The sequence below is a fragment of the Eucyclogobius newberryi genome, unplaced genomic scaffold, assembly GCF_026437365.1.
Source record: "Eucyclogobius newberryi isolate DKJ021-1_F unplaced genomic scaffold, fEucNew1.0.hap1 SCAF_5, whole genome shotgun sequence".
Classification (NCBI taxonomy): Eukaryota; Metazoa; Chordata; class Actinopteri; order Gobiiformes; family Gobiidae; genus Eucyclogobius; species Eucyclogobius newberryi.
This window is the reverse complement of record NW_027316167.1, coordinates 3,101,651-3,122,160: the sequence shown is the minus strand read 5'-3', so window position 1 is coordinate 3,122,160 and position 20,510 is coordinate 3,101,651. Positions and strand designations below refer to the sequence as shown.

Here is a 20,510-nt window from a genome sequence, read left to right as displayed (position 1 = left end):
AGACAAATTTACATTAATATTCAGACTCACAAGCCCTCACGGTCAACAAAGTTTGAAAATGTTTTAAAAATGCTGAGAGCCAGACGAGCCGGAACGTTCTGTGAGACCACAGCACCTTCTGCCTCTAATATAAAGCTCCGAGCAGAAAGAAGTGTGCCATGTTTGTTTGCATGCTAATGTTTGTTAGCATGCTAATGTTTGTTAGCGTTCTCATGTTTGTTAGCATGCTAATGTTTGTTAGCATACTGGGTAGAATCAGATCAGGTTTGTTTCCATTGCCAATGAACAGAATTCACAAACACAGGAACTTGCTTTGGTGATTTGGTGCAAAATACAACAATGAACAATGATAAAACAACATCTGAAAAATCAAAAAGGACATTAAATAAAACTATTTAAATCTACTATAGGGTAAAAATCAAAATGCTTACTATGTACAATACATTAACAGATGAAGAGCAGAAAGTGAACAGTGGTTAAAGTGTTTAAGAAGTGTTCATGAGTCCAACAGCCTGAGGGGAGCGGCCTCCTGCCTGAGGGGAGTGGCCTCCTGCCTGAGGGGAGTGGCCTCCTGCCTGAGGGGAGCGGCCTCCTGCCTGAGGGGAGTGGCTTTCTGCCTGAGGGGAGTGGCTTTCTGCCTGAGGGGAGCGGCCTCCTGCCTGAGGGGAGTGGCCTCCTGCCTGAGGGGAGCGGCCTCCTGCCTGAGGGGAGTGGCCTCCTGCCTGAGGGGAGTGGCCTCCTGCCTGAGGGGAGTGGCCTCCTACCTGAGGGGAGTGGCCTCCTGCCTGAGGGGAGTGGCCTCCTATCTGAGGGGAGTGGCCTCCTGCCTGAGGGGAGCGGCCTCCTGCCTGAGGGGAGTGGCCTTCTGCCTGAGGGGAGTGGCCTTCTGCCTGAGGGGCGTGGCCTCCTGCCTGAGGGGAGTGGCCTCCTGCCTGAGGGGAGTGGCCTAAACATTGACAGACACATAGAAAATGTGATCTCAGGTTTTATTCATTAAATAAAATCAACATTTGAAAATCCCAAAATGTGATGAAACAAATTCTCAAACTGTTGCTCTTCAGGAGCTGAGGTGGTTTGTCCGTGGGACGCGTTTGGAGACGTGGAGCTCACGGACCTGGCACAGTTTGGCATCGTGTAAGACCGGACCACACCCGCTTCAGACCAGGTCCTGTACCACACCCGCTTCAGACCAGGTCCTGGACCGGACCCGCTTCAGACCAGGTCCTGGACCGGACCCTCTTCAGACCAGGTCCAGGTCCAGCTTGTTTCTCGTCTGTGTTTCTTGACCTCTTCTGCCTCGAAAGCCGAGCTCGTCAGTAAGTTGCAAACACGATGCTCGGTTTTTCAGGACTCGAGGTGAAAAACACATTCAATTGTAAACATGTTTATTATGTCAATTATGCACTAAAGCTGTTCACTGCACATTTGTGTGTCACAATCATCGCAGTGATGGAAGTTCCAGGTTTATCGGTCAATAAAATTCACATTTAGATCAAGTTGTGTGTTTATTTTATTCAAACAATAGTGTGAGGTTTGTGTGAGTGTGCAGTTTGGAGAGCAGTGAAAAACAGTAAAAACTCAAAGCACATGGTCCACATTCTTTTAACAATTTTTTCGGTTAAAGCTAAATATTTACAAAGTGCGTGTGGAAAAATGCAAAATTGAGGCAGAACACAGACTTTTATCTGGTTTGTCCAACAGGGTCAAACATGTAGCATTGGCAAGTGTATAGTCTCTGTCTCCTTAATGACATCTCTACTATCCACATTACGCAACACTTCAAAAAACCCTTCCTCATCTCTCTAACCGTCGCTAAGAAAGTCGTCCTCCAAAACTGGAAGTCCAAGAAATCATGCCATATCAACCACTGGAAAAAACAAATGTTCAATTTTAAATAGCAGCCAGTCTGGATTTAGACCAGGGCATGGAACTATCACAGCTGCTGCCAAAGGTATACATGATGTGGTTATTGCATTAGAGAATTGGTTTTGGATTCCTGGGTTTGATTCAAATTCTAAAAAGTGGATTGCAGATGACCTCACAAATAGAGCTCAAGCTGTTTCTGCTGATGCTTTCAATCTGAATGTTCTTACCTTAATAAAGGAGTTCCTCAAGGCTCTGTCCTTGGACCACTGTTATTTATAATTTACATAAACTCAATTGGGCATAATCTAAAACACAGTAGCCTCCACTTGTACGATGTGATTATGTATTCTAGAGCGCCCTCTGCTGCACAAGCTATTCAAAATTTTCAAGAGGATTTTCACTCCATCCAACCAAACTGTTTTTTTTTTAATTTAAAACGATTAATTAATTAAAATAAAACAATGTATGTTGTTCTCCAAGAGATTCTCTAGTGACACAAATTCTTCCTATTCTTACGTGTGATGGTAAAAAGAATGAACAAATACAAATACTTGTATCTGGATCGATGGTGAACTCTCCTTCAACAAACACAAGAGCAACAAATCATTCAGCTCTAAGGTCCATTTCTAAGGATCAGCTCTAAGATTCATTTCTAAGGTTCATTACAGCTCTGCCTTTTGTTTGTGTTCAAGGCTCTAGTTTGAATTTTGCCTGATTTTTTATCCAGTTTATTGCACAGATCAGTTATTCACGAGACACTGCTCAGGACATTTTTATCTTACAATCCCATCGTGTCAACTCAGAGACAAGAAAAAAGGCTTTCAACAACTTTGCTCCTGTGGAACAAAACACAGAGACTTTTTAAATTAAATTACTTCATGCCTTTTATTGATTTTAAAGAACTGGTCAAGGACGACCCACAATGCACTTGTTTTATATCATTTTATCTAATTTTATTGAATGTTTGTTTGTTGTTTATTCTGTGTTGTATTTTAAGTTTTTTTTTAAAGTTTTTTTTAGGTCCATGAAAAAGAGAACTTTTCTCATTGGGTTTTCCCTGTATAAATAAAATAAATAAATAAATGAATTATCCCAATAATGGAGTTTTACTCAAATACACTGAAACTTTAACTCAGACGGTGTTCTCTGACATCTGCTCCTCCAGCGTCTCCACACTAGGGGGCAGTAAGCAGGTCTGGACCAGGGCCTTGCAGACCAGGTAGGGGTCACAGTCTGCAGCAGGGCGTCGGTCCTCCAGGTAACCCCTCCCAGCCTGGCTCACGAGTCCAGGAATACGTACGCTGCACTTCCGTTTCGCGGTGGCCCAGGAAAACGTGTTAAAGTCAGAGTTTGTCCCACCGCCGTGCAGACGCTTCCGGTTCTCATCGGTGCCGTACACCTCCATGTGCTCGGCGTGCCGCTGGGCAAGACGCTCGATCGCTGCGTGAATGTGTCTGCGGAAAAACAAAAACTTGAAAGTACTGAGGATTCTGAATGTAGGGTTCTGATGAAGCCGCTTCACAGAATACATCGCTCCCACATCATACTCTGGTGGGAGTTAGGAGAGTCTGTGGGGAGTTTGCATGTTCTCTCCGTGTTTGTTTCCGAGTGCACTATGTACAATAGTGTGCTGGTGTATGGCAGAACATCTGTTTTCATGTGTCCCATGTTTCTGTACATGGCAAAGATTTACAGACGTTTTCATGAGTCTGCCCCAGGGCAGCTGTGGCTGCATGGTCTCTTACCAGAGCATGAATGACTCTGTACTCACTTGATGCCTCCCTCGGCCCTCATGCTCTCTGTGCTGAAGTTCATGTGGCCTCCGTTGTACCAGCGCCGGTCCTTAAGGGGCTTCGGGTGGAACGAGGCAATGACTCCGAAGTCCTCACAGACTCTGTGGAGGATGTACCGGGCCATCCAGGCGTGGTCCCCCAGCTCCAGGCCTTCACAGGGGCCCACCTGGAACTCCCACTGGGACACACAAGCACGCCACTCGGACATTTATTATTGACAATAATAAATGCATGTATAACTTTGTTCTGCTAATTAGGAACTGCAGATGGAAATGAACAGTTTAGTTCAAATGTGTTGAGTTTACATCTTTCCCTCATCAAGCACAAACAAATGCACAATAGGCCACGCCTCCAGCTAGGTACTAAAACATATCTAGATATGCCTTTTTGTCAATATGGCTCACTCCTAAGTACAAAGTGAAGACGAGATTGTGTTTTACCTTTCCAGGGGCACCCTCGCCTGTCGTCCCAGCGAGCTTGATCCCGGCGTAGAGACAGGCGTTACAGTGACTGTTGCTGACGTCTCTGCCATAGACCCTATCCAGCCCCACCTGAGCAGAAATGTCTGTGGGCAGAGCGGCGGAAAACACATGCTTTTTGCATTTCTCCGGTAAGTTCAGACAGGTCTCTGCTCTGTGACTGTCAGAAGTGCCACTAAAAACTCCTGCTCTCGCTCATACACAGAAACCTCTTGTCACTCACTGAAGTTATTAATGTCCTGCTCAAACCACCATCTTTTCTCTCCTCACACAGTCTCTTATTTTTGACAGTAATCTGCACATTAAACTCCCCCACCACTCTCACAGTTCAAAGACAGGATGTAAACAAACGATTTCGGAAATCCAACCCTCGAAAAGCTGCTTGACCAGATGGTGTCACTCCAGCCACCTTAAGACACTGCGCAGGCGAGCTGGCCCCTGTCTTCATTGGCAGTTTTAACACCTCCTGGAGTCATGCCATATTCCAGCTCGTCCATCATTGTCCCTGTCCCCAAGAAGCCCTGGATCACTGGACTTAATGACTACAGACCTGTGGCGCTGACGTCTGTAGTCATGAAGTCATTTGAGCACCTGGTCCTCCCCCACCTCAAGACCTTCACCTAACCCCTGCAGGACCACTTACTGGACCCCCTGCAGTTCACCTACAGAACCAACAGGACTTCAGCTCCAGTGGCGGCTCGTCCATAGGGGGCACCGCCCCACCTGACCTGACTGCCTGTTTTTATTTTATTTTTTAAATTATCTCTCATTTTGAAAAAATAACCTGTGTTAATTAGATGCTATAGATGATTTTGCTTTATGGGTTTAGAACTCTCCAGAATTATATTTACATTCACTTTCAAGTTCCACGTTTAAAACGTGAACGTTTATCATGTTTGGTGTAGGAGCCAATAGGCTGTCTTGCCGGGCCGCTTGTTCGATCAGCCCCATTGTGCTGTATTTAAGCCAATGGCTCCTCTGTTGCTAGGCAAAAAAGAATACACATCCGCCAATCATCGTCGAGGAATTTCATGGGTTTGGGGCGCTGAAGACTAGCGCCCCAAAGTACCAAGATGCACCGCTGCAGCTGCTTGTTTACACATGTTTTCATTCCAGCAGCGAAGTGTGTCAAATGGCGACGTCGGATGAATTTGCCACAAATTCAGTCAGATCCTTACATCTGCTTCACTTTGAAGAAGAACTTTTGAGGAAAATCTCATTGTAAAACAACTGGGACCTGACAAGCCAGAAGTGAACATGACCCAACAGACGAGCGAAAAGGGGAAAACATACACCAGAACCTTTTCCCGAGATTGTGCGTGTGATAGTTGGACTCTGTCTTCATGGCAGGATCACCAGAGGTTCACTCACAACATCAGGCTATCATTTTTTTTTGTGGTGATGAAATTGTGATATTTATTGGAAGTTCTAGTATTGTGCTCAGCCATGTGGATTCATGATGTCATTGTTTACATAGAGTAGATTGAAGGATAACCGAACAAAACTCTGCTCCCGTTTGGCTCACGGGTGCAATACTACATACCGTTTCTTTATATTTGGTAGGATGAAAGACACATTAGTTGTGAATACAATCGCCGAGTTTGAAAGGTATTTTACGTTAATAGCGGAGTGACAGCCGATTAAACAAAGTGATGCCGGCTAGCGAGCTAGTTAGCTAGTTTTAATGTGAGCACACTAGTTTTAACGGAGCGCTATGCTATTGCACGGCTGATTATATTTTTTGTTTGGGATGACACACTGTTGTGGTAAATTAGTAGTTATGTGTGGTTTTAGCAAACACCACTGCCGTGCTTTTTATGAATACCGTAATTAACAGCCATATCGCACAACAGATTTTCTCGTGCGGGCCACGTTACCGTCACCTCCGAAAATGCGGGCCACTTTACCGCGGTCACTCTGGGGGGTAATCTCCCGCTTTACTACGCGTTAGGACAAATAGGTTGAGAAGTATGCATAAAATGCACCAGAATGCAGGAAATCACATCTACAAAATTCAAAATTTTAAATAGCCCCACCTAAAAAAAAAATCACCAGCCGCCACTGTTCAGCTCTGCATTCAACACCATCCTCCTGCTCTGCTCCAGGACAAGCTCTCCCAGCTCAACGTACTCGACTCCACCTGCAGGGGGAGCACTGACTCCACCTGCAGGGGGAGCACTGACTCCACCTGCAGGGGGAGCACTGACTCCACCTGCAGGGGGAGCACTGACTTCTTGACGGAGGCAATGTCTCAGACACTGGGACTATCAGCACAGGAGCTCCACAGGGCTGTGTGCTTTCTCCCCTGCTCTTCTCCCTGTACACAAACTGCTGCACCTTCAGTAGTAGTAGTACAGTATTGGTGTGAACCGCACTTTGTCTTGCTCATCACAGAGAACCTCAGGAGCCTCGGCAACATAACGTCCCAGACAACATAGCTCCGATCCGCCGAGCACTTCAACCCCTCCACCACGTTAAGGGGGCGGTTAATGGAGCTAAAGCTACTTTTGTGTTTTAGGTTAAAAAAGTGCTGCCATTATGCATTTAACCAAAGCAATATTGTTTATCTGCTGATGTGGTGGAGGTTTGGGGTAAATATAGGAGGATAATAGACCTTTTCACTAAAATAAATGATTAGAGAAAACATTTGAAAATAGTTCTTCTGAAAATAAAAAAGACTGGCCTTCGTCACCACATTAAAATAGCATAATAATATCTGGTACCTCCAAGTATGTTCATTCCATTCCATCCGAAGGGCAGTCCTTCCAGAGTCTGGAGCATAAACTCCTGCTCAAACCCAAACCACGGCTTTTGGTCCTTCACAGCCTCCATAACCTGCATGCACTCTGACCTCCTGTTTCCCACTGAACCGCAAAAACACAACTTTAGGCAAGTCAAAGTGCTTCAAAACAGGAACAAAATGCATTCAAATCACAAAGAAATTATATAAATCACAAAACAGTTTAAGACATGAAAGAGATAAACAAAACAGTTTTCAGCTTAGATTTGAACATTGTCAGAGTAGAACTTGTCTCACATCTTCAGGAAGAATGTTCCAGATTTTAGCTGCATAAAACTGAAACACAGATCCATGTTTAGTCCTGACTCTGGCACCAGCAGGAGGCCGGTCCATGTTTAGTCCTGACTCTGGACACCAGCAGGAGGCCGGTCCATGTTTAGTCCTGACTCTGGCACCAGCAGGAGGCCGGTCCATGTTTAGTCCTGACTCTGGACACCAGCAGGAGGCCGGTCCATGTTTAGTCCTGACTCTGGCACCAGCAGGAGGCCGGTCCATGTTTAGTCCTGACTCGGGCACCAGCAGGAGGCCGGTCCATGTTTAGTCCTGACTCTGGCACCAGCAGGAGGCCGGTCCATGTTTAGTCCTGACTCTGGCACCAGCAGGAGGCCGGTCCATGTTTAGTCCTGACTCTGGCACCAGCAGGAGGCCGCTCCATGTTTAGTCCTGACTCTGGCACCAGCAGGAGGCCGGTCCATGTTTAGTCCTGACTCTGGCACCAGCAGGAGGCCGGTCCATGTTTAGTCCTGACTCAGAGCACCAGCAGGAGGCCGGTCCATGTTTAGTCCTGACTCAGAGCACCAGCAGGAGGCCGGTCCATGTTTAGTCCTGACTCTGGCACCAGCAGGAGGCCGGTCCATGTTTAGTCCTGACTCTGGCACCAGCAGGAGGCCGGTCCATGTTTAGTCCTGACTCTGGCACCAGCAGGAGGCCGGTCCATGTTTAGTCCTGACTCTGGCACCAGCAGGAGGCCGGTCCATGTTTAGTCCTGACTCTGGCACCAGCAGGAGGCCGCTCCATGTTTAGTCCTGACTCTGGCACCAGCAGGAGGCCGGTCCATGTTTAGTCCTGACTCTGGCACCAGCAGGAGGCCGGTCCATGTTTAGTCCTGACTCTGGCACCAGCAGGAGGCCGGTCCATGTTTAGTCCTGACTCTGGCACCAGCAGGAGGCCGGTCCATGTTTAGTCCTGACTCTGGCACCAGCAGGAGGCCGGTCCATGTTTAGTCCTGACTCTGGCACCAGCAGGAGGCCGGTCCATGTTTAGTCCTGACTCTGGCACCAGCAGGAGGCCGGTCCATGTTTAGTCCTGACTCTGGCACCAGCAGGAGGCCGCTCCATGTTTAGTCCTGACTCTGGCACCAGCAGGAGGCCGGTCCATGTTTAGTCCTGACTCTGGCACCAGCAGGAGGCCGGTCCATGTTTAGTCCTGACTCAGAGCACCAGCAGGAGGCCGGTCCATGTTTAGTCCTGACTCTGGCACCAGCAGGAGGCCGGTCCATGTTTAGTCCTGACTCTGGCACCAGCAGGAGGCCGCTCCATGTTTAGTCCTGACTCTGGCACCAGCAGGAGGCCGGTCCATGTTTAGTCCTGACTCTGGCACCAGCAGGAGGCCGGTCCATGTTTAGTCCTGACTCAGAGCACCAGCAGGAGGCCGGTCCATGTTTAGTCCTGACTCTGGCACCAGCAGGAGGCCGGTCCATGTTTAGTCCTGACTCTGGCACCAGCAGGAGGCCGCTCCATGTTTAGTCCTGACTCTGGCACCAGCAGGAGGCCGGTCCATGTTTAGTCCTGACTCTGGCACCAGCAGGAGGCCGGTCCATGTTTAGTCCTGACTCAGAGCACCAGCAGGAGGCCGGTCCATGTTTAGTCCTGACTCTGGCACCAGCAGGAGGCCGGTCCATGTTTAGTCCTGACTCTGGCACCAGCAGGAGGCCGCTCCATGTTTAGTCCTGACTCTGGCACCAGCAGGAGGCCGGTCCATGTTTAGTCCTGACTCTGGCACCAGCAGGAGGCCGGTCCATGTTTAGTCCTGACTCTGGCACCAGCAGGAGGCCGCTCCATGTTTAGTCCTGACTCTGGCACCAGCAGGAGGCCGGTCCATGTTTAGTCCTGACTCTGGCACCAGCAGGAGGCCGGTCCATGTTTAGTCCTGACTCAGAGCACCAGCAGGAGGCCGCTCCATGTTTAGTCCTGACTCTGGCACCAGCAGGAGGCCGGTCCATGTTTAGTCCTGACTCTGGCACCAGCAGGAGGCCGGTCCATGTTTAGTCCTGACTCTGGCACCAGCAGGAGGCCGGTCCATGTTTAGTCCTGACTCAGAGCACCAGCAGGAGGCCGCTCCATGTTTAGTCCTGACTCTGGCACCAGCAGGAGGCCGGTCCATGTTTAGTCCTGACTCAGAGCACCAGCAGGAGGCCGCTCCATGTTTAGTCCTGACTCTGGCACCAGCAGGAGGCCGGTCCATGTTTAGTCCTGACTCTGGCACCAGCAGGAGGCCGGTCTATGTTTAATCCTGACTCTGGCACCAGCAGGAGGCCGCTCCATGTTTAGTCCTGACTCTGGCACCAGCAGGAGGCCGCTCCATGTTTAGTCCTGACTCTGGCACCAGCAGGAGGCCGCTCCATGTTTAGTCATGACTCTGGCACCAGCAGGAGGCCGGTCCATGTTTAGTCCTGACTCTGGCACCAGCAGGAGGCCGCTCCACACACTGATCTGTTGGATGCAGTGACAGAGTGAATCCACTGGTCCATATTCACCTGTGACAGTGAAACATAGATCAGCTGTTTAACTCCTCCATGTTTGGCCAAAACATTTGGAAGGAATGACGTTATCTCAGAAACAGTGGCGCTGGGAAAAGAATGTGTGTTGATCTTTCCGTGTGTCACATGACGTATCAGTGACCTTGAAGTTTGACATAGATTCTCTCTCTGTCTGCCCCCTTTTGGCCACGTTGTGTATTACATTTTTCCTTTCTTCATTTAATTCAGTCTCAGAAAGTGGTAAAATCTGTTTGTAAGCTGTATTTTAGGTGACATTATCTTTATCGTTTAGGCTTTGCACCGACTTAGTTCCAAGAATCAGCCTGGTCTTTCTGGTATTAGACACTTTTGGGATCGACACAGAGTCACTTCGATTTAGGTTGAAAGTAGCTGTTTTTCTTGTAAAAACGTTGGACTTCTTATCACTGGATGACACTGGAATAGTATCTCGAGTCCTTTTTCAGATTCCAAAACAGATATCTGCGTTTTCAGCTCATTCATTTCTAGTTGATATTTGCGACGGAGTCTGTTTTCCTTCTTCTCCCGGACATGTCGAAACTGTAAAAATGTTCTTAAAACCCATGTTTACTTTAAAAAAGTCATAACCAAAAGTGTTTAAAAGACAAAAAATGATTAAAAAGCAAAATAAATAAGGAAAGCAGCGATAGCAAGCTGGAGCGAGCAAGAAAGTGTTTGCACTCTTCGGAAGCAGGAAGTTGCCTGCTTCCGAAGAGTCCGAAGACTGGAGTCTTGCAGACGTGTCACTTACGAGCTGGTGTTCCGTTAAGCTTCTTCGTCTCGCACAGAACCAGTTTGTTTGGGTCCAACATGAACGGGTCTCGGAACATCTGAACCGGCATCAACGTGAGCTCGAACGTCTGCTCGTTTTCTCTGTACGTCGAATACCACTCCGGAACATCTGGGAACAAAACATTTAAGACGGGATGATACATGTGAAAATGAACCTCTGATAACTCTGAGCATTTATGAGAAAACAGCCGGATATAAAACATTATGAAGAATAAAACTGAGAACTTTGCTCTCAAAAGGCTGACTTAGAGTCTCCAAAAGCACAGTAGGAGGTAGAGCCTTCTGGTGGTCCCAAGAGTCTCTAAAAGCACAGTAGGAGGTAGAGCCTTCTGGTGGTCCCAAGAGTCTCTAAAAGCACAGTAGGAGGTAGAGCCTTCTGGTGGTCCCAAGAGTCTCTAAAAGCACAGTAGGAGGTAGAGCTCCTGTGTTATGGAATCAGCTCCTGTCCATGTTAAAGAGGCGACACAGTCTCTTCATTTAAGTCCAGGCTTAAAACGTTCCTCTTTGAAAAGGCTTATGTTCAGGCCAGTTAGGAACAGAAATATAAAGCTACAGTTTCAGCGACGCTGCCCTAGGGAGAAACTATGGGGGAAGTCAGCGACATGCGGTGAGGTTCAGGGCTAGTGAGGCACCAACTCTTTCAGAGTCAGATTTGCAGTCGAATGAACCCAAAAGAGCTTCTTAAACAGGTCGTTCTGGACCAAAAAGAGGAGAAGCTGCAGGAGACTCATTGCTATACAGTCCCACTAGCTCCGCCCTTAGTCTCACAAAGTCAAAAAACTTGCATATTTTGACAGGCTCTGCAGTTTTGTGTCATCAAAATGTTGGGACATTTCACAATATTTTGTGCATCCACTGAAGTTTAAACCAAGGAAAGCGAGCTCAGCAAAATGATCAAACCTGACTTTTATCTGACACTGATCAAAATGTTAAGAACCATTGCCTCCGTTCATCTCTGACATAACTCATCCCAAAACAAACTAGACTGAGCAATCTATACGTTTAAAAAGTTTGAACAGAATTTTTTTTTTTCAGGCATTCAGGGATCGATCTCACTATTTCTTGTACTGCAGACTACATTAGGCTAAATGTTCTGTAAATGTGACTGGCGTTTCTAGATATAATTCCGTCGTAGGTCTTCCTTTTATTATAACCTCTTGGTTTGATTGAAAATCCAGATTTGTGAAACGTTTTAACTTGGAAACGTAATCGTCCAGTTCATAAATATGTGCTAAACTTCTCTATTTTCTATGTTGATTTTTTACTTATTTTGTTCTCTCAGGTCTTGTCCCATTTGTTTGTCTTAATTTTGGGGTAAATTTGGGGTAAATTAATTTATTATTATCAAATGTTAAAAACAAAAAACAAAATTGCAACTTGCAGCGAAGTACTAAAAATACTTTGCATATGATACTAATATTAGGATGTGCCCATACTTTCCATCTTTACTGTTCTGCCTGTTTGTTCTACCTGTTTACAATCGCTTAGTCTTCATGTCTAAGATAAGATAAGATATTCCTTTATTGTCCACACATGGGGACATGTTGGTGTTACACTGCAGTAGATCCAGAGGAAAAGGACAGAAAACGTATCGGAAGTTTAAAAAACACTCTTAATAGAAGAACTCTTATAAACAAAACAAAAACTCTTATTAACAAAACTCCTGTAAACAGGAGCTCTCATATCTTAATAGGGAATGGAGAAAATAAAGATGAAATAAAATAATGTCACTGATTGCGCTTGGCTTTGGTGTAATGTGTGTTTTTGTAATACACTGATGTTTTTAATTTTAAAAGTTTCTTTACCAGGTTTGAACTCAATAAATGGATCACAAATATGCAAAGAGACAGATTTGACAGAACTGGACTGACCTTGGACACTTTGTGGCTCAGAGTCCAGAGTCCGGGTTTTGGCTTTGGTCTTGTCCCCGAACGCGTTTATCCAGACGTAGGTGACTTTGCACTGCGGCCCCGTGGGGAGTGAGAGGTAGGGCATCCGGGCCAATCTATGCAAGCACAGCGTGTCCGGCAGCAAAGACATCCCAGCCAATTGTGTTCTCAAAATCACAAGAAATCACTGAATAAAAACAGGAAAATACTGTTTCATAATAGAAACACGTTTACAACAAATCAATAACTATTACAAGAATATATGGCACAGAAATGTCTCACAGAATTGTATTTTTAAAAAACGATTTAGATTGAAAATATTAAAGAAAATCTAGTCAAAATGTATCAAACTAAACATTACTATACATTTCCAGAAGGTAAAGATTATTACACAGATGATGTCGTCCTTTCAGTCGCTGGAGGAGCAGTGGAACAGTGTCACCTGCAGCTGTTTAAAGCAGCGGTGTGAAGGGGCGGAGCCAAGATGAAGCTGGTCAAGCACAGTACAGGTGTGTGTGAAGGGGCGGGGCATCAGAGCTGACGTTACAGGTGAAACACAGAGCAGCCCGAGCATAGTAAAGTCCTTATTTGGTCCGGTATATTAACATCTAATTCTTAGATATTAATATACCGGAATCTAGTGTGTATGTGTGTGTGTGTGTGTGTGTCATATGTGTGTGTGTCTTATGTGTGTGTGTGTGTGTGTGTGTCTATGTGTGTGCGTCATATGTGCGCGTGTGCGTGTGTATGCGTGTGTGTGTGTGTGTGTGTGTCTATGTGTGTGCGTCATATGTGCGCGTGTGTGTGTCTTATGTGTGTGTGTGTGTGTGTGTGTGTCTATGTGTGTGCGTCATATGTGTGTGTGTGTGTGTCATATGTGTGTGTGTCATATGTGCGCGTGTGCGTGTGTATGCGTGTGTGTATGTGTGTGTGTGTGTGTGTCATATGTGTGTGTGTCATATGTGCGCGTGTGCGTGTGTATGCGTGTGTGTGTGTGTGTGTGTGTATGCGTGTGTGTGTGTGTGTATGCATGTGTGTGTGTGTGTGTCATAGGTGTGTGTCTGTGTCATGTGTTTGTGTGTATGTGTGTGTGTGTGTGTGTGTCTGTGTGTGTGTGTGTGTGTGTGCTGTGTGTGTGTTGTGTGTGTGTGTGTGTGTGTCTGTGTGTGTGTGTGTGTGTGTGCTGTGTGTGTGTTGTGTGTGTGTGTGTGTGTGTGTGTGTCTGTGTGTGTGTGTCTGTGTGTGTGTGTGTGTCTGTGTGTGTCTGTGTGTGTGTGTGTGTCTGTGTGTGTGTGTGTGTGTGTGTGTCTATGTGTCTAAGTCCTTATCGAGAACTACGTCCAAATATTTAATAGATACCAATTTAAATGGATATGTCTTTCTAAAAGTCAAGGGGGGTCACTTCAGTTCATATCCAGACGTTCAACCAAAATTATGAAGAAAATGCATCACATGGGGTATGGATGGTCAAAATCAGTAAAACATTGCGCATTACCATCAATTGTAACATCCTTTTTGATATATATCTAATATATTAGGCCGATGGTTCCAAATACAAAGTGAACAAGAGGGTGGACCAAACACAGCCCTGTCTCACTCCTCCTTTGTCTGGGTCTATCAAGTGACGATTCATTTTCATTCTTGATATTGGACTATTGCAAATAGCCCCAATATTTCTATTGTTTCTAAGTATTCTATTTGAAATGTCTTCGATATATGAGCCGCTTCATGGCCGAGTGGATGGCACGTATGCCAGGCTCCTTGTGCCTATTCGTCCTGACGCCTTTTCCCGACTGCTTTCAGCGAGAGCCTGTCCAGAGTGAGATTGTGTAGAACTCAGAGTGAAACACACCAATCTGCTGCGAGCCAGGTTACAATTCCTTATCCCTAAGACTGAAAAGGAAAAATATTTTTCTCATTTTAATTTGCTTAATTTTGCATGATGTTTCCCATGTTTTTTTCTCGGGTTCATAATTCAAAATTCCCCTATTAAATATTAAATGTATAGATTTTAAGCCCTCAAAATCAACAGTCTAAATTCAGAATGCAAATTTCATACCAAAGATTCAAAATGGTATTCAAAAGTTTCACTCACTTCAATTTTTCTAGCAAATCATTAACTGAGTGAATCTTGGCATTTTGCTTTGACATTTTACACTGTTGAATTAACGAGCCTGAAAACCTAACCATTATTCAAAATGTCTCATTTTCATTTTGAATTCTGAAACTTAGAAAAACTTGGCCAATGTACACTGCAAAATTCTGTGTAGAATAAAATGGTTCAATCTTTTTTTTTCAGAGGGAAAAAAGAGTTAGAAAAGCGCTGTTAAAATAATTATATTTTAAGATTTTGTGAAAAAAATTATAATTTTTCCCCCTGATTGTTAATCATGTCATCACACTAGGAAATCCCATAACAGTTGCCTAGCAACCATGTTGTACACTGGGTCCAACCCCCTCTAATGTTACAGGTATGAAAATATACAAGAACACCTTTATTTTGTTGAATTAACGTTTAAAAAGTCAGAAAAGGTGATTGTAAAAAAAAAAGGTACGAAAGGAGGTGTCTTTTGATTCATTTTTATTTATTTTGAAGCACTTTGGTCACTGTAAGTGTTGTAAAGGACTCTATGGATAAAGGTTGATTGAGGTTGATAGCAAAAAGTGACTTTATTTACATTGAAAGGTGTCGGCCCCCAGGCCTTCTTCAGGCAAACAGTGAAAAGTATGTTTGGAGCCAACTTAACCCTAGGGTTACATTTCACTGTTTGCCTGAAGAAGGCCAGAGGGCCGGAACGTTACTCTGTAAACAACCGTTTTTTAAGGTTATTTGTGTTTGACGTTTGTTCTCACACAGCGGGTAAATCCAATTCATCCTACTCAACATTTATGTCAAAAGTCTCCTGTGCTTTGTTAAAAAATGTCTGTACTATTTCTGTCATTTTACATTGTCTCCAAACGCCTCCGGGACAAACCACGGCAGAGTCTGAAAGAGACAAAATATGTTGACCAAAATGAAAAACATTTATGGAGGAAATCATATTTAAAGGGAAATGATGTAAAACCTCAATCATTGAAATTAAATGTGTGAAAAATGGTTTGACCTGATTCATTTTAATGTCATAATCATGTAATTATCATCAAATTTAATAGTTTCTATCATTGAATATTATATTATCATCATTCAACTTTGGCGTCTCAACCCTTCATCTGTCCAGAGCTTTGGCGTCTCAACCATTCATCTGTCCAGAGCTTTGGCGTCTCAACCATTCATCTGTCCAGAGCTTTGGCGTCTCAACCATTCATCTGTCCAGAGCTTTGGCGTCTCAACCATTCATCTGTCCAGAGCTTTGGCGTCTAAACCATTCATCTGTCCAGAGCTTTGGCGTCTCAACCATTCATCTGTCCAGAGCTTTGGCGTCTCAACCATTCATCTGTCCAGAGCTTTGGCGTCTAAACCATTCATCTGTCCAGGGCTTTGGCGTCTAAACCATTCATCTGTCCAGAGCTTTGGCGTCTCAACCATTCATCTGTCCAGAGCTTTGGCGTCTAAACCATTCATCTGTCCAGAGCTTTGGCGTCTCAACCATTCATCTGTCCAGAGCTTTGGCGTCTCAACCATTCATCTGTCCAGAGCTTTGGCGTCTAAACCATTCATCTGTCCAGGGCTTTGGCGTCTAAACCATTCATCTGTCCAGAGCTTTGGCGTCTAAACCATTCATCTGTCCAGAGCTTTGGCGTCTCAACCATTCATCTGTCCAGAGCTTTGGCGTCTCAACCATTCATCTGTCCAGAGCTTTGGCGTCTAAACCATTCGTCTGTCCAGAGCTTTGGCGTCTCAACCATTCATCTGTCCAGAGCAGTCAAGGCAGAAATAGGACGTCTTCCTTTGTAGTTCAAAAGTCAGAGTGAGTTCAAGACGGCGTTTCTGGGCGATGCGTTTCAGGAAACGCAACTTTATGGAAAACTTTCAAACGGACTCAGGTTGGTAAGTATCCGATTTGTCGTTCGCATTCCAGTAATTTGGAGTAAATGTTGCGTGTAGGCTTTGAGCTAATGGCTAATGCTAGCCTCCATTTTTTGTAATAATAAATAAAAAGTAAATGACAATATTTAACATTAACAGTTAACATTGTGGTATTTCTATCACGTGATTGTAAAAGTTAATGGCTGTAAACGCGCCGGAAATTACTGAGTAATGTCTCTAAAACAAAGCTTGTCTCTAAAGCAGCGTGTCTCTGAAACAGCGTGTGTCTCTATAACAGCGCATGTCTCTAAAGCAACGTGTCTCTAAAACAGCGTGTGTCTCTGAAACAGCTGTGTCTCTGAAACAGCGTGTGTCTCTGAAACAACGCGTGTCTCTAAAACAGAGCGTGTCTCTAAAGCAGCGCGTGTCTCTAAAAAAGCGTGTCTCTGAAACAACGCGTGTCTCTAAAACAGAGCGTGTCTCTAAAGCGGCGCGTGTCTCTGAAACAACGCGTGTCTCTAAAGCAGCGCGTGTCTCTAAAACAGCGTGTGTCTCTAAAGCAGCGCGTGTCTCTAAAGCAGCGCGTGTCTCTAAAAAAGCGTGTCTCTAAAACAGAGCGTGTCTCTAAAGCAGCGCGTGTCTCTAAAAAAGCGTGTCTCTGAAACAGCGTGTGTCTCTAAAGCAGCGCGTGTCTCTAAAAAAGCGTGTCTCTGAAACAACGCGTGTCTCTAAAACAGAGCGTGTCTCTAAAGCAGCGCGTGTCTCTGAAACAACGCGTGTCTCTAAAACAGCGCGTGTCTCTAAAAAAGCGTGTCTCTGAAACAGCGTGTGTCTCTGAAACAACGCGTGTCTCTATAACAGCGCGTGTCTCTAAAGCAACGTGTCTCTAAAACAGCGTGTGTCTCTGAAACAGCTGTGTCTCTGAAACAGCGTGTGTCTCTGAAACAACGCGTGTCTCTAAAACAGAGCGTGTCTCTAAAGCAGCGCGTGTCTCTAAAAAAGCGTGTCTCTGAAACAGCGTGTGTCTCTAAAGCAGCGCGTGTCTCTAAAAAAGCGTGTCTCTGAAACAACGCGTGTCTCTAAAACAGAGCGTGTCTCTAAAGCAGCGTGTGTCTCTGAAACAACGCGTGTCTCTAAAACAGCGCGTGTCTCTAAAAAAGCGTGTCTCTGAAACAGCGTGTGTCTCTGAAACAACGCGTGTCTCTAAAACAGCGCGTGTCTCTAAAACCGCGTGTGTCTCTAAAACAGCGTGTGTCTCTAAAACAACGCGTGTCTCTAAAACCGCGTGTGTCTCTGAAACAACGCGTGTCTCTAAAACAGCGCGTGTCTCTAAAACAGCGTGTGTCTCTAAAACAGCGTGTGTCTCTAGGGTGGTACCACAGGTCTGGAAGACCTCCTGTCTGGTACCTGTGCCTAAGACACCGCGCCCCAAAGACCTCAACAGCTTCAGGCCAGTGGCTCTCACGTCCCACCTGAAGAAGACACTGGAGCTGGTCCTGGACCACCTCCGCTCCACCGTGAGCTCAGCCATGGACCCTCTGCAGTTTGCATATCGGTCTGGCGTCGGAGTGGAGGACGCCGTCATCTCCCTGCTGCACCGCTCTCTCTCTCACCTGGAGAAGCCTGGCAGCTCTGTGAGGATCCTGTTCTTCAATCTTTCCAGCGCCTTCAACACCATCAGCTCCTGAGGGACAAGCTGGAGACAGCTGGTGTGGAGTATGACCTGGCAGAGTGGATCCTGGACTACCTCACAGACCGACCCCAGTTTGTGAGAGCCCGGAACTGTGTGTCTGACACTCGGACCTGCAGTGTGGGGGACCTGCAGTGTGGGGGTCCCAGGGCACTGTCCTCGCGCCCTTTCTCTTCACCCTTTACACTGCAGACTTCAGACATGACACGGACAGCTGTGTCCTGCAGAAGTTCTCTGATGACTCTGCCATCATCGGACTCATCATGGACGACGATGATGCGGAGTACAGAGGACTGGCGCAGGACTTTGTGGACTGGTGTCAGCGGAACCACCTCCTCATCAACGCGGGGAAGACCAAGGAGATGGTGGTGGATTTCCGCAGACGCCACCCCACTGCCCCCTCACCAGTGAACATCCAGGGACGGGACATTGAGAGAGTGGACTCATACAAGTACCTGTGTTCATCTGAACCACAAACTGGACTGGACTCATAACACAGACGCACTGTACAGGAAGAGCCAGAGTCGGCTCTACCTCCTGAGGAGACTCAGGTCTTTTGGAGTGACAGGGCCACTCCTGAAGACCTTCTACGACTCTGTGGTGGCATCAGCCCCTGTAGGTGTGGCCTGCTGGAGCAGCAGCATCACAGAGAGGGAGGGGAAGAAGCTGGACAGAGTCATCAAGAAGTCCAGCTCCGTCCTGGGCTGTGCTCTGGACTCGGTGCAGGAGGTGGGGGACAGAAGGGTCCTGGCTAGATTCACATCTATGCTGGACCATGAGTGTCACCCCCTGCAGGACACTCTGTCCCCTGCAGGACACTCTCTCCGCTCTTGAGAGCAGCTTCAGTGAGAGACTGATCCACCCTCGATGTGTGAAGGAAAGGTTTCGCAGGTCTTTCCTTCCTGCTGCTGTCAGACTTTATAACAAACACTGTTAGTACTGAACACTCGCAATACTGACCTAACCAGGTGCAATTCTGTCATATGTGCAATTACTGTTGTGATTCATGTGCAATTCATGTGCAATTACTGTGAAATTTGTGTGCAACCTATGTGCTGTCGTGACACATATTCATGTGCAATTACTGTCGTGATCACATGCAATGGTATTTATGTATTTATTTATTTATTTGTCTATGGGAGTTTTTATTTATTTATAGGAGATCTTCTACTGAAAGTGTTTTTCAGACTTCTTATAAGTGATCTGTTCTTCTGTATCTACCTCTGTATCTACCTGCGTTGCACCAATGAAATTTCCCCATGTGGGACAATAAAGGAATATCTTATCTAAAACAACGCGTGTCTCTAAAACAGCGCGTGTCTCTAAAAAAGCGCGTGTCTCTGAAACAGCGTATCTCTAAAGCATCGCGTCTCTGAAACAGTCTGATGGGAACTTGAGGGTCAAGACATGCGTTTTTAATCTGTTAGTTTTGTAATCGTAGGGAACACTTTTATTTTAAAGACCATAATCTTGTCTTGTTATTCTCAGTAATTAGAACCAACAATTTGGGGGCGTCGTCCGGGACTGAGAACTGGACTCGATTTGGTCGTAAGGTAAGTAGACTTCTTTTATCCAACTTCTCCCTCCTCCCGCCGCGGCAACATTTAAAGGTGAAGAGAAAACCTTTTCCATAAATTTCTCTGATTGAACTGTTTAAATTGTGGAGCAGGTATATGTTGGATGTTGAATAGTCTGTCCCAAATTTATAGGACACTCGTAAATTTTCGAATAAACCCCAAAATACATTTTCTGGCGCATAAATAGGGTCAGGGGATTTTTTGTTGTTGTTTGTTACTTTTTCTGAAACATTTTTGAAAATTTTAAAGGATTTGGATTATGGATTTTTAATTGTGTTGAGTACTTGTGTTGTGTATTTGTCTTGTGTATTTGTCTTGTGTGCTTGTGTTGTGTATTTGTCTTGTATACTTGTGCTGTGTGCTTGTGTTGTGTATTTGTCTTGTATACTTGTGCTGTGTGCTTGTGTTGTGTATTTGTCTTGTATACTTGTGCTGTGTGCTTGTGTTGTGTATTTGTCTTGTATACTTGTGTTGTGTACTTGTGTTGTGTATTTGTCTTGTATACTTGTGCTGTGTTCTTGTGTTGTGTATTTGTCTTGTATACTTGTGTTGTGTACTTGTTGTGTATTTGTCTTGTTATACTTGTGCTGTGTGCTTGTGTTGTGTATACTTGTCTTGTATACTTGTGTTGTGTACTTGTGTTGTGTATTTGTCTTGTATACTTGTGTTGTGTACTTGTGTTGTGTACTTGTTGTGTATTTGTCTTGTATACTTGTGTTGTGTACTTGTGTTGTGTATTTGTCTTGTATACTTGTGTTGTGTATTTGTCTTGTATACTTGTGCTGTGTGCTTGTGTTGTGTATTTGTCTTGTATACTTGTGTTGTGTATTTGTCTTGTATACTTGTGTTGTGTATTTGTCTTGTATACTTGTGTTGTGTAC

General features: G+C 45.4%; 4 protein-coding genes across 4 annotated transcripts in view; 2 read left to right on the top strand and 2 right to left on the bottom strand.

Moving 5' to 3' along the window:
* Positions 1-20,510, top strand: part of LOC140381488 (retinal cone rhodopsin-sensitive cGMP 3',5'-cyclic phosphodiesterase subunit gamma-like) — a 455,783-nt gene that overhangs the window by 2,721 nt on the left and 432,552 nt on the right. The window contains exon 3 of the mRNA XM_072465566.1: positions 1,062-1,170. Within this exon, the coding sequence (XP_072321667.1) occupies positions 1,062-1,138 (77 nt within the window). The 3' untranslated portion in view covers positions 1,139-1,170. The remainder of the gene's footprint in view (positions 1-1,061; positions 1,171-20,510) is intronic.
* LOC140380629 (glutamine synthetase-like) overlaps positions 1-20,510 on the top strand; it is a 170,483-nt gene that overhangs the window by 119,056 nt on the left and 30,917 nt on the right. The gene's annotated exons all lie outside the window — the stretch shown is intronic.
* Positions 2,999-5,089, bottom strand: LOC140381486 (glutamine synthetase-like). The gene is made up of 4 exons (XM_072465565.1): positions 4,990-5,089; positions 4,100-4,224; positions 3,638-3,837; positions 2,999-3,320 (listed from the first exon to the last, which is right to left on the bottom strand). Exons 1-4 carry the CDS (start codon positions 5,087-5,089, stop codon positions 2,999-3,001), a joined length of 747 nt encoding a protein of 248 aa, XP_072321666.1.
* Positions 5,969-12,578, bottom strand: LOC140381485 (glutamine synthetase-like). The gene is made up of 4 exons (XM_072465564.1): positions 12,378-12,578; positions 10,466-10,615; positions 6,862-7,002; positions 5,969-6,078 (listed from the first exon to the last, which is right to left on the bottom strand). Exons 1-4 carry the CDS (start codon positions 12,544-12,546, stop codon positions 5,969-5,971), a joined length of 570 nt encoding a protein of 189 aa, XP_072321665.1. The 5' UTR covers positions 12,547-12,578.